Genomic DNA, 13,554 nt, shown 5'->3' on the forward strand with positions numbered 1-13,554 from the left:
ATGCCGAGATGCCCACCTCCACCAGCTATGGCAATTGTGCCTTAAGGACTGTGCTGTTAAATAAATTAGGAATTAATTTTTTTAGTAGCATGTGTCTTCAGGTTGGGTGACTATGAAACCTACCCATACTCAGTTCCATTCTTGAAACAGTAAGGACAGGATGGAGGAGAGAGTAAGAAGAGTAATACATTTATCAACATATGTATTGGTACAAAATAGAGATCTAAGCTAGAGGATTTGGAGGAGTAAGAGAAAAGCGAGATGAAAATACACAGGGTGAACCCCAATTATACAGTAAGAAATGGGATTACTAGGGACAGGGAGGGTGTCTGTGAAAGATGGCAGACAGAGGCAGCTTGGTGGCAGGTAGTGGGATCTGGGCATGAGAAGTTAGTGGGAGTTTGGGAGCAGGACGTCTAGGAGTCAGCTGTGACATCGATGCTGTGTTTGATCGTGGTGAGAGGCAGCTGAAACAAAACTGAATGCACAAATCCAGGTCACACAGCCTTCTAGAGAGGCACACGAGAGTGGCACTGCATCCCTAAAGGCGTTAGTTCTCTTCAGCACTCCCCTGAGTCTCTGTTTCTGACTCCCACGAGTCTTCGTTGTTTCTTTCATGGCGTTTGGTGTGTGGTGCCTTGTAAGGTGTGTGGCTTGCTCGCGCTAATTTGTCGTACCGAGTACATCACGGACACAGTACATGACGAGCACCTCAGCGGCCGAAAGACCACGGCAGCTCCCTGTGCACTGCTGTGACGTGAGTGGGGATGTCAGCCGGTCCCGTGGAGATGCTGTGAAGTTGAGCCAAGTCTCTGGAGTGGCCACATGCCCCCAGAGAGTGCAGTGCTGTGTGCATCTTCTGATTGGATGTGTTCGGGGAGCAGGGCAGGCCTGGCATCCACAGCATCCCGACAGCTGCAGCTACTCCTCCTCTCTTCAGGACTCCGGCCCAAGATGAAGCCTAGTCCTGGATTCTTTGTCCTCGCTTCCTGAAACAACCATATTCCTTGTTTTTGTTTTGTTTTTAGCTTTTTACCATAGGGCATGTGTGCTTGCTGGAGAGAGACAAAGAGAAAGGAAAAGTGAGAAATCACCCACCCTCCCCCACCAGGGAGATGGCCACATCGCAATCCCTTCTCCTCAATTATCCTCTTGGGAATTTGGGCATATGCATATGCCTGGTGGTTTTTTTTTTAATTTTTAATTTTATTTATTCATTCATTTATTTTAATTTGACCAGAGACAGAGCAAGAGAGAGGGAAAGTGAGAAAGCAAGCCACCAGGTCCAGGACTTGAACCATGGTCAGCCATGTGGGAGTGTCCAGCACCTTCACCACCATACCACCCTCTGGTTGTTTTTTTTTTTTTTTTTTTTTTTTTTTTCAAGCTACTGTATCCAGGACTCCAACAGCAGCCAGTCATGTGGGATCTGGTACCTTAGCCACTGTGCCACCTGCTGGCCCCACACTGTCACTGTTTGCCTTATTATTTGTATACGACTTCAGACTTCTCAGTGGAAGGCTTCACTCCGAGTCTTAGTGCTTTGGCCAGATGGGAGGACTTATTTTTTTAGAGAAAATTTTCCTATAGGGTATGTATATTTGCCAGAGAGATAGAGAGAAAGTAAGAAATCACCCTCCAGGGAAGATGACCATGCCACAATCCACTCTCCCCCATTCTCCTCTTGGGATTTTGGGCACATGCACACTTGCCTGGTGTAAATTTCAAGCCTCTGGGTCTGGGATTCGAACTGTGATCACCATGGGAGTCCATTGACGTAATCACCACTGCTGGTCCTGAGATTAGAGGACCTTTATGAGACAAGGTGAGCTAGTAGATTTGCAAGAGGATGGTCTCCCTGGGTGGCTTTCTGAGGACGGTTGGTCTCTGTTGCTCTCTCTTGCTTTTTCTTTGTGGAACACTGTGTCCCATACATGGCTGGGTAAATACCCACCAGGGAGCCCAGTACTACACGCTGAGAGGTAGGTATTGGGTCCGCGTACTCACTGTACAGGTCGCTGTCCCTGATGGCACAGGGACGACTCCCAGGAGTCTGAGCGCTCTCCCCTGTCGATGAAGAGCCCTGTGTTTGCCCACGATTACGGCCAGGTTAACGAGTTAACTGCTATGAAGTGAACCCTAGGCCATCTAATACTCTTGTGGACTGGTTCTTGGTCTCAAATGAGACCCTTTCAGAGGGAGGTTCTCTCCTGCTGCTGTAAGGCCTATCTCAGTGACTCCATGGTCAGCACTTCCTGCGTGGTCCCGAGGGCCTGGTGACAGTGATGAGAACATCTAGTCCAGCCATCTCTGCAACACTCCAGGGCTCAGCACACGGCACAGGTCAGAGCAGCTGGTCTCAGCCGCTGGCCTGTCCTTACTCTGTTCCTGTTTTTTCAGGGCTTCAGCTATGTCCTCCATGAGGGTGAGTGCTGTGGAAGGTGCCTGCCGTCTGCCTGTGAGGTGATGACTGGCTCGCCGCGCGGGGACTCGCTGTCTTACTGGAAGAGTGTAGGTCTGGGCCCGGGGAGACGGGGAGGAGGGCAGTGGTGCGGCAGCCTGGGAGCCTGTTCGTGGTTCAGTGTTGACCTTGGCGTTACCTCATTCCCTGTTCCTCGCTTTGCCCAAGGGGAGTTTCACTTAGTCATTGGGGTTATCCAGGTGTCAGCTGGGATTACCTTGCCCCTCAGGAACCAGTTAAGACTGCCTCAGACTTCGCATTTTACAGATTTTGGGAAAAGCCAATGCCTTCCCTATGCGCGTGAATTCCCGGATGTATGCTTCCTGTTTCCTTGTGGGTCTTGGGCTGGCTTCGCCTGAGGGGCTTCAGAGCAGCCTCCCTACTTTGGGCCGGGGCCAAAGGGCTGTCCTCTGTAAGGGACCCAGACAGAGTTCTCAGACCCTTTCATGGATTTCTGTTGAGCTCCTGAGGGTTTTAGAGCAGTAGAGACACTTAGAACCTGGAGAAGCAAACTGCGTTTCTTTCCTCAGAGCCCCTCAGCTGTTTCTGTAAGACCCGCTGTAGCAGCTCGCCATGTTGCTAGTCTCCTGTCCACGCCTGTCCTCTCCTGCCTGGCCCTCACCCCAGCCTCATTCCTCTGTCATCTTTTTTATCTTTGTAGGTTTTTACCATAGCATGTGTGCACTCACCAGAAAGAGACGGAGAGAGAGGGAAAGTGAGAAATCACCTTCCCTAGGGGGGATGGCCACACGCACTCTCCAATCTCTTCTCCATTCTCCTCTTGGGGTTTGGGCACGCCTGCACGCACATGCACCCAGCACGATTTTTCAGGCTGCCAGGTCCTGGACCAAGTGTCTACCAAGTGGGAAGCTAGCACCTTAGCCACCATGCCGCCTGGTGCCTCCCTCGTTCCTACTTCTTCTTTCGGGAGAGATTTTCTTTTTGCTATAGGGTTCATTTGTTCACTGGAGAGACTGACAGAGACAGAAAACAAGAAAGCATCTCCCTGCCAAGGGTAATGGTCATGCAGCAATCCCTTCTCCATTCTCCTCTTAGGATTTTGGAGATGCACACACACGCCCCTGGCATGAGTTTCAAGTCACTGGGTCTGGTTCAAGGCTCGAACCTCGGTCTGCTGCGTGGGAGTCTAGCGCCCTAACCACCACACCACCTGCTGGGCTCCCTCATTCCTACTTCTAAGGCAGAGTAGGTTAGCTGTCTCTGCCATGGCTTTCGGGTACTTACCTTGACTCTGGGTGCTCGTCATGCCATTTTCGTGGACGCAGACTCCCTCTTTGGGGAATCTTAGCCCAAAGGCCAGGATGATAACAGCTCCACTCTGCTCAGAAGGGTGAAGTGGGTAGTGCTGTGTAGGCAGCCTCAGGAGCAGGTGCTGAAGAATGTAGGTGCCCAAATGGCCCGTCTCTGTCTCCTTCCAGTAAGACGCATACGCTTTAGGGAGAAGGGCCGAGTAACGGTGTTACCCTTGAACCTGCCCCATCTCCTCCCCAGAACCATTGCCTTTCTCTACCCCCTCAACAGTAACAGAATGACACACTGAGTTTTTTCCAGATGGGTTTCCATCTCCCCTTTTGACTCCAAGTAACTGGTGGATTTCCCTCCCTTACGTCCTCCCTCTCCAGCCTCTTAGTTTCTCTGTTCCCCATGCAGCCTGCACTGAGGCAGATTTTGTCCCGCCTCCGAGGTGAGCCCCAGCTTAGACCAGAGGCTGCTCCAACCCGGTAGGGGCAGAGAGCTGGTCCCTTTGAGACTCCGTGCCTCTCCCTTTCTCCTTCCATCAGCTCTCACAGCCCTGCCCGGCACTCGTGTGTACAAAACAGGTGGCCTGAGTGTCTCTCCTCCAAGTCAGGTCTCTAGCTCTCCTGTGAGACTTGGGCATCAGCAAAGGTTTTGCTGCTGGAACATGTCAGGGACCAGCGGGGTGGGTGGGAGTGGTCCTTGTAAGGGACCCCATGGCCAAGGCCCAGCAAGTAGGTGATCAGAGGAGGGAGAGGCCTGAGGGTGGGATCAGCCCTGTGGTGGGCGGGCCTGGTTACGGGTGTGTGTGTGTGTGTGTGTGTGTGTCAGAGTTGGGGGGAGGGAATGGGCACAAGTATCTGGAGTTTTCTGCTCCTCACCTGGAACAAGAAGAAAGTGAGCAAGAGCTGAGAGAAGCAGGCCAGGACTTGGCGTGGGCCGGCAGAGGGCACAATTCATGCATCTGGATGTGGCCTCCACCGCGTCACTTGCCGTGACAGGTTTTGGGCAGATTCTTCCTGACTCTTCTGAACACTGTCTTAGGTCTTTCTGGTGTTCTTTGCCCGTGAAGCCACCCTGGACGCCAGGCTGCCCTTCCATAGCCCAGATGCTCTGGGGACAGACTGCAGGGCGAGGGCCCGAGACCAGCCCTGTCAGTCTCCTGCCGTTTCCCACCTCCATCCCAGTGAGAAGTAGCACCAGGCTGGCATGGAGCTGTGCTTCCTGTCGGCCAGCCTGTGCTGCTGTTTTTGCTTAGAGTGCCCTGGAGTCTCTGAGCTCAGCTCAGAGCCAAGGCTGAGAGTGGAAGGGGTGTTCCCGCTCCCCTAAGGTGCTCACTCAGGTCACTGGCCGTAGATCACATGACTCTGAGCTGGGATCTTGCTCAGGGCAACTTCACCCATGAACAGCGCTCTGGAATGAGCCCCATTTACCCCCTCTGGGGGCCTTTCCTTGTCGGTGGGGCTTAGATGTTAAGCTGGGGCTCATCTTCTGGGCCAGGCCAGCTCCTGGGAGAGCAGCACGCTCTCGCTGGGTCCTCGGGCCCCACCCTGGCCCCAGACACTGACTAACTCTGGTTCTGTCCAGGTCGGCTCTCACTGGGCTTCCCCGGAGAACCCCTGCCTTATCAACGAATGTGTCCGAGTGAAGGAGGAGGTCTTTGTGCAACAGAGGAACGTGTCCTGTCCCCAGCTGGAGGCCCCCACCTGCCCTGCGGGCTTCCAGCTGAGCTGCAAGACCTCCGAGTGTTGTCCCAGCTGTCGCTGTGGTAAGGCACTCTGGGCAGGGCCTGGGGATCCGTTAGGAGCCTCTGTCCACTCCGGCTCCTGAATTCTTTGCCTGCGACTCAGGGAGGTGGGCAGGACTGAGATCATCCCATGCCTCCCTAGTGCCTTATAAGAAGGCAAATGCCGGTGGGAAAGCACCTGAAGGCCGCTGTGCCCGGAGCTGAGCCTGGGGACGGCCTTTGACCATCATCCGGTCACCTCATGCAGTCCTCACACAGCCTGCGAGGTGGGCACGGTCCCTGCCTCGGCTCGTCACACGACACTCGGGTGCAGCTGGGATTTGGTCCTGGCTTCTCTGATTCTGTAGATCCCTCGCTGTCACGTGCTGCGTCGCCTCACCAGGGAGGAGCGGGCACTCCAACCGTCTCCCTGTGGCCCTGCCAAGAGGCAAACAGACATGTAGCAATGACAAAAGCCAGTTCTGTCCACCACTTGGCTCTGAATTCTTTGGGACTTTCTCTCGGGACTGAAAGTTCCAAGAGTTACATTTCATTCTCTCATAAACCCACACACCCACTCCTCCTTTAAGTGGGAATCCACATGAATAAGCGCGCCCACTTGGAGCAGCGTAAGACCCTCCTCACTGGAGGCTGGTTGGGGTGGGACCGAGGCAGCCCTGCCCTTGCGGGTCAGCTCTGAGGAGGAAGGCCACCGTGCTGCTGGCACTAGGACCCTTGGTGCCCTGGGTGGGGTTGGGGAAAGACCAGAAGACAGGAGGGAGCCTGGAGGGAGGATCTACGGTGTCCTGCAGCTCACACTCTGCCCTTCTCTCCCCAGAGCCCCTGGAAGCCTGTATGCTCAATGGCACCATCATCGGGGTGAGCCGCTGCCCCTTCCCCAAAACAGGATGTGGGGACCTGGAGGAGGGCCTGGGGCTGGGGGCGTGGGCAGCCAAGTCATTCTGAAGCAGCAGTGGAAGGAGCCAGGGAGACTCACCCCTGACCACACTTCCTGCTGCCTGCGGCACTTCCGGAAGGGGCTGGTACCCTCTCCCTGCTCCCTGGGCTTGGGCCTCTGTCTTGTGCTCGCCTCCTGGCCCTTCTCCGGAGAAACACTCAGAGGGCATCTGTACATTTCTTCCCCTCCACCGTCCTGGCTGCCTTTTGGGCATGAAAGCGGCCACACCCACCACCCGATGCTGGAGGTGGGAGGTCAGGCTGGGGGTGGGCCACCAGGGACAGGAGGAGCATCAGGGTGCTGGGTCCTGAGCACTGCGGCCAGTGTAGGCGGATGTGGGAGCCAGGGTTGGGGTGCTAGGGAGGCTGACTGGGGTGCCTCTGCTTCCAGCCTGGGAAGAGTGTGATGACCGACGTGTGCACCACTTGCCACTGCACCGTGCAGGCGGGAGCCATCTCTGGGTTCAAGCTGGAGTGCAGGAAGACTTCCTGCAGGGCCTGCCCACTGGTAAGAGCCGGAGGATGGAGTGGGGGCCAGTGGCCTGGGTACTTGTGGGACACTTAGTGGCTCAGACAGGGGACTTCACTGGAGCCTTTACGTAAATCTTTCAGTATTTTCTGATTAGGGACAATATTCGACAGCTATAAAGAAGAGAATGAAAGCTACCTGCCCAAATTGCATCTCTCAGAAATAATTATAGTTTCATAGATTTTAGACATTTCATTTCTACTTTTTTAAAATAAGCACAATATTTGTGAGACTTATGATACTATATAGTGTTGCATCCTTTTTGCATAACACATTAAGAAACATTATTACCGTCTTTTGAAAATATCAAAAATTAGTCAACAGTATTTCTTTCTTTTTACTCTGTGCTCATTAGAGAGGGACAGAGAGAGAGAAACAAAGGGAAAGTGAGAAATCACCCCTCAGAGGGACAGCCATGCTGCAGTCCCTTCTCTGTCATTCTCCTCTCTGGATTTTGGGCATACATGCGCATGCACCTGGTGTGATTTTCAAGAACTTAAACCGCTCAGTGGGCCATGTGGGATCCAGCCACCTTAACCTCCACACCACCTGCTGGCCCTGGTCATCAGTGTTTATCAGACACTTACCATGTGCAAAGCTCTGCCACCACATACACAAACCAAAATTTTAGGTGATTTAAAATAACTCTTACATTTTTGCCGTGGTACGATGGCTCTTTTTGCTCTAAATACTTTCCTTAAGATGGATTCTGAGCAGTGGGACCATCCTTTATGGTGTAGTAGATAGAACTGGCATTTTGTCATTTTGTGGTTTTTGCCCTAGGATGCATGTGCTCACTAGAGAGACTGAGAGGGAAAGTGAGAAATCACTCCTTGAAGGGATGGCCCACCACAGTCCCTTCTCCTCTGTTCTTTTCCTGGGATTTGGGGCATGCGCACATACTCACCTGGTGTGATTTTCAGGCTACCAGGTCTGGGATTTGAACCACAGTTGGCTATGTGGAGTCCAGCACCTTAACTACCATGCCACCTCCTGGCCTCCATTTCATCGTTTTAAATAGGACTTTTAGCCCACTTTGCTGGGATTTTATAAGCCTCATGTAGGTGGGACAGGACCTAAAGTTCAGGGGAAGCCTTAGCTTCTTCCTCCAACTGCCCTCTGTCTTTAGAGTTCTGATGTTTTAGGAAATGCATTGGTCAGTGCTGGCGCCACAGCGCAATGGTTAAACCCTGCACATAGAAAGCCAGATCCTATGTGTCTGACCAGGGTTCAAATCCTAGCTCTGGTGACTTGAAAAACACACCGGACATGTGTGTGTGTGCCTAAAATCTTGACAGGATGGAGAAATGGAGAAGGGACTGAGGTGTGACCACATCCCAGTGGGAGTGTTTTTTTTTTTTTTTTTTTTTCTCTCTCTTTTTTCTCTGGCAAGTGAAATGCCTACTGGTAATTAAAATAAAGAAAAAGAGAAAGAAAATACATTGGTCAGATGAGTTTCATGTTAGCCAGATGCATGAAACATAGTAATAACTCTTCCAGATGGCATGAGGCATGGCCTCCCCAAGCCGCAGCTTTGTGAGGCACTTGGTGGGCTATGGTGGAGGTGGGTGTGGGGTCTTTCATACATAGAGCAGCGTAGTGGCCAGAGGGAGCGGACATCTGGAGGGAGGCAAGGACTAGGAGCAGGGTGGGAGCTAGGAGGTCAGGTCCACATCTGTATTCTCCATGGCACTTTGCAGTGTTGTGCTCAAAAGCAGGGGCTTAGTAAAACAGGTGAGGTGAGTAGGTCTGCAGAAGACAGCTACTTCCTGTTCAGTGGTTCAGACAGAATATGCCTGCCTCAGTTAGAAAGAAGCTAACTAAGTATGTGTTTTTGTTTTTCCTTCTTTTTTTCCCCAATATCCTAGTTTATATTTTTGGATTTGGGGCTGTGTGTGTCCGTATGTATGCACATGTACTCACATGTGTTTGTGTAACAGCCCTTCTGGAGAACATCTGGGCTTTGATATGGGATTGAAATGATGCCATCTGGAGTTACAAGTTTTCCTTTTTGCCTTGGATGTCCACTGAACTGTGAGCCAGCAGGAGGTCCACACTGTGCTGTCCTGCAGGGGAGGAGCTGGTAGCTGGTTTTCCAGAATGCAAGGCTGCTAACTCCATGACAGTGCCCTCTGGTGTTCAGAAGGTGGCACGGCAACCTCCTCTATGGCTGGAGAAATCGAGAGTCAGGTTTCTAAATATTCAGAAGTCCACGGCCTGTTTTGGTTTGTGTGCTGTTCTTCTCTTTCTTTTCTCTTCCTCTTTTCTTCTTCTTCTTTTCCTCCTCTTCCTCCTTCTCCTTCTTTTCAGCCAGCACGAATCATGGGCATGTGTGTGTCTGGTATACTCAGGGAGGTCTCTGGACTTGAACTGGGAACCTTCCCAACCTGAGTTTGCCTTGCAGAGTATTGTTTTTGACTTCTGCACCACTGTTTGGCCCCCTATATTCTTTTTGTCCTCTGAAATTCTGCTGTCTCCCTGGAGCCGTGCACCCTGTCTCTCCTTCTTAGAACCCCCAGACTGGCCTTTCCTTCACATGTCTCTCAAACCTTGGTAAAACTTGCCCCAGATAGCGCCATTCTAGCTCTGAATCCTTGACTGGTCTTAGTATACTCCTCTGCCTTGAAAGGCCTCAGCAAGACCTCCGGGGTGAGGGGAGTGGCTTTGATTTAAGTCTAGGAGGGTCTTCTTGAACTGCCCACCTCAGACTCAGGGTGAACATCACCTGGGATGTGAGCTCTCTGTTGCTTCCTAGGGGAGAAAACGCTTATCCCCAAAGGGAGGTGGCTGTGTTGGTGAGTGGAAGAAATGAACACCCTAAGGAAGACCGGGAAGGCATCCCAGAGGGAGACGGCCCTGAGCTGACCTGGAGTAGTGGGTCAAAGGTCAAATAGAGGACCTTCTAGAAAGGGGGAGAGTGAACACTGGCAGACAGAAGCGAGGATTAGGACGGAGGAGAGGGGAGATAAGACTGGGGCTGATGAAATGCACGGAAGGGAGGTGAGAGGTGTGCAAGGCCGAGTGTTAGGGAGACGGCTGAGCAGGGGAAGCGGGGCAAAGTAGCTGTTCGGGCTTGCACCCATGAACTCAGGCAGGCCGGGAACTCGGCTCAGCAGGGGGAGGAAGAGGCTGCTCCTGAGAGGAACGAGAAGGCTACTTCCTGTGACTCTTGAGTGGTCCGCTGAAAGCACCTGCAGCTTGCCCTCGTGGTGAATGGCGGCATGCGGGACGCCTCCCCGCTGTCAGCAGCAGCCAGGAGTCTAGCCACCAGCCCTTGTCTTTGGTATTGGGTGGTGAAGGCCTGGCTTTACAGAGCGGCAGGCCCACGGAGGACTGTTTCCTTGGTGCACTCCCATGGGTGGGCTCTGGGCTGCCCCTTCGCCCGTCTGTCTCTTCCAAGCTCCTGGCAGACCCTTAGCCGTTGCCTTCTCATGACTATTTTCCACACCCCCTTTCTTTTCTCCCTGTTCTTTGCCCTCCCTTACTCCCCTCTGCCTTTACTGTTCTTGGCTTACCTTTGCCTTCTGCCTCTCTGGCATATGGGTTTTTGCCTCCAGTACACCTTGTCTTGCACCCCCCTCCCCATCTGTCCTCGCTTCCTCACTTTGTAAAGACTTTGTCCATCTTTCTCTCCTCAGGCCTGCTGAGGGAAATATGGAGGCATTTCCTAGTCTGTCTTTTCTTTTTTTTGAAGAGGTTTTTGCTATAGGGCGCATGCACTTGCCAGAAAGACAGAGAGAGACAGAGAGACAGAAAGCGAGAAATCACCCCCCGGGGGGATGGTCATGCCGCAATCCCTTCTCCTCCATTCTCCTCTTGGGATCTTGGGCACGCACGCACATGCGCCCGGCGTGAGTTTAAGCTACCGGGTCCAGGACGTGAACTGCGGTCGACTACATGGGAGTCCAGCGACATAGCCATTACACTAACTGCTTGTCCCCCTAGTCTTTTCTTTTGACACTCACTAAAAAATTACTCATGTCCAAGCTTCCATAAAATCCTGCCTGATTTAAGCCCTGTTTTATTTTCTCCTTCTGACTCATAGCCACTCACACTAGCTTACGGCATTTATTTCATTTAATTTCTTCTTCCGTTTACATTGTGCATGGGCCTTCCCAGAAGCATGCATTTCCGAACACACAGTTGTAAGCTCGCAACCCGAACACTACCTAATGATCACAAGCTCCTTTCGACACGATGTTTCTGGCCTGGGCCCAGCCCCCCTGTTTTTGTGCTAAGCTTTGTCCTCACTGGCTTCCTCTACTGCCTCGTCCCTAAAGACACATCAGTTGTCCAAATTAACTCTGAGCAAGCTTAGTGACTCCTAATCTTGATCTTGGGACAGGCCTTCTGTCTAATTTCTCCAATTGACTTATTAAAGATTCTTATTAGAGGGACCAGCAGATGGCATAACAGTTACATTCCTGGACTCCCACGTAGTAGACCAGGGTTTGAGTCCTGGACATGGAGGCTTAAAACTCAGTCCAGGTGCATGTGTGTGTGTGCTCAAGATCCCAAAAGGAGAATGGAGGAGAAGGGATTGTGGTGTGGCCATCCCTCGGTGGTGGTGGGGGTGATTTCTCACTTTCTGTGTCTCTGGCAAGTGTATGTGCCCTATGGCAAAAATCTCTCTTAAAAACACGATTCCTGGGAACCAGCAGTTAGCGTAATGGCTATGTCACTGGACTCCCATGTAGTCGACTACGGTTCACGTCCCGGGCCCGGTGGCTTAAAGCTCATGCTGGGCACGTGTGCGTGCGTGCCCACGATCCCGAGAGGAGAAGGGATTGCGGCGTGACCATCCCCCCTGGGGGGTGATTTCTCGCTTTCTGTCTCTCTGTCTCTGTCTGTCTGGCGAGCGCACGCGCCCTATAGCAAAAACCTCTCCAAAAAACAAAAAAACAAAAACAAAAACAAAACCACGATTCCTATTAGAAAAACCTCAGGACCTAGTGAACGGATCTCCTGAGTGATGATTACTAAATGTGGCAAAAGGAGACAGAGTGATGACAGAGTTGGCTTCTCACATTGACTGAATTTATTCTTTTACCTGTATGTGCTTTTTTAGAAGGGGAGATTAGAAGAGACAAAAGAGCTTCAGTTTGGGGTCCCCTGTACCATGTATGCCTGAGGCTAACATGCCTGCTTTTCCCCTGGACGCAGGGTTACGAGGAGGAGAAGAAGGACAGTGAATGCTGCGGGAGGTGTCTGCCGATGGCGTGCACCATTCAGCTGAGAGGAGGGCAGGTCATGACGCTGAAGGTGGGGGCAAGCGGAACTCAGGCACCCTCTCCCCTCTCACCATCTGGTTTCTTATTTGGGATCTGTTCTTCAAGAAAAACAGACTAATTTTGGTTCCGTATTGACTTTGTTTTCACCTCTTTCTGATTTGATCAAGAAAAGATGGCACACAGCTTTCTCTCTTTGATTCATTTTGTTGTTCATCGTGAGTACAGCTGGTATGTGACCTCATGATCTGGAGTGAGTTGACCTTCAAGATTTTCTCTAGTGCTCAAGAATTTGTTGAGACTGGACAGGCAGTCAGGGTGGCTCCAACTCTGACCTACGAGAGCCGAAGTAGCTGGCAGTGCTAGGAGGTGCCCCTTGTCTCTAGCTCAGCTATCTCTCCGCCAGTTCACACTTGCTGTGTCTCAGGTATGCACTACAGTGGTCAGCACAGTCTGAGGATTCTCTATACGTAGCACTGTTCATAACGAGTCCGTTGTAAACTGGATTCCACTTCTGCTCTATATTCTGAGTGTGAGAACGTTCTGTACTGTCTCCTCTTTCTCTGTGGTTCTCCAGGTTGTTTCAGCCACTCCCAAGTGTCAGGGTGTGGTTTGAAGTAGCTTCACGATGCAGACCCTACCCCTTTCCCTTGTCTTTCAGCGTGACGAGACGCTCCAGGATGGCTGTGACAGTCACTTCTGCAGGGTCAATGAGAGAGGAGAGTACATCTGGGAGAAGAGGGTCATGAGCTGCCCGCCCTTCAATGAACGCACATGCTTGGCTGAAGGAGTGAGTAGTTGCAGCTCAGACCCTTCTTTCCTCTTGATCGCCTCAGTGTTTGTGACTCTAAGAACAGAGTCCCTCTCAACAGCGTACACAGCGCAGCTCTGATGTGATTTGCCAGTGTCCAGGGCAGATCTCTGACTTAACTTAAGCATCAATGAAATGGTAAAATAAAAGCTTAATGGAGAGACAAAATTCTCTAAAGTTTAGGATGTTTTAAAAAAGAATCCTTTCCCTTGAGGGAGGCCAAATCTGTGATCCTTGAGTAGGAAGATGAGAGATCAAAATGATACCTAGTCTTCCTGGGAAAGAGGATTCTGACGACTCATTGGAAGAGAATGCAGAATCATCGAAATGGTTTAGGAACCAGCAGTTAGCATAATGGCTATGTCTCTGGACTCCCACGTAGTTGACCGCGGTTCACGTCCTGGACCCGGTGACTTAAAACTCAAGCCGGGCGCGTGTGTGTGTGTGCCCAAGATCCTGAGAGGAGAATGGAGGAGAAGGGATTGCGGCATGACCATCCCCCCTGGGGGGTGGTTTCTCGCTTTCTGTCTCTCTGTCTCTCTCTGTCTGTCTGGCGAGCGCACGTGCCCTATAGCGAAAAACCTC

At 51.8% G+C, this 13,554-nt stretch overlaps 1 protein-coding gene across 1 annotated transcript in view; it reads left to right on the forward strand.

Moving 5' to 3' along the window:
- VWF (von Willebrand factor) overlaps positions 1-13,554 on the forward strand; it is a 183,061-nt gene that overhangs the window by 164,723 nt on the left and 4,784 nt on the right. The window contains exons 44-49 of the mRNA XM_006170833.3: positions 2,401-2,511; positions 5,306-5,486; positions 6,283-6,323; positions 6,793-6,909; positions 12,094-12,192; positions 12,820-12,948. Of these exons, the coding sequence (XP_006170895.1) occupies positions 2,401-2,511; positions 5,306-5,486; positions 6,283-6,323; positions 6,793-6,909; positions 12,094-12,192; positions 12,820-12,948 (678 nt within the window). The remainder of the gene's footprint in view (positions 1-2,400; positions 2,512-5,305; positions 5,487-6,282; positions 6,324-6,792; positions 6,910-12,093; positions 12,193-12,819; positions 12,949-13,554) is intronic.

The sequence above is a fragment of the Tupaia chinensis genome, unplaced genomic scaffold (genome assembly GCF_000334495.1).
Source record: "Tupaia chinensis unplaced genomic scaffold, TupChi_1.0 Scaffold149011_1, whole genome shotgun sequence".
Classification (NCBI taxonomy): Eukaryota; Metazoa; Chordata; class Mammalia; order Scandentia; family Tupaiidae; genus Tupaia; species Tupaia belangeri.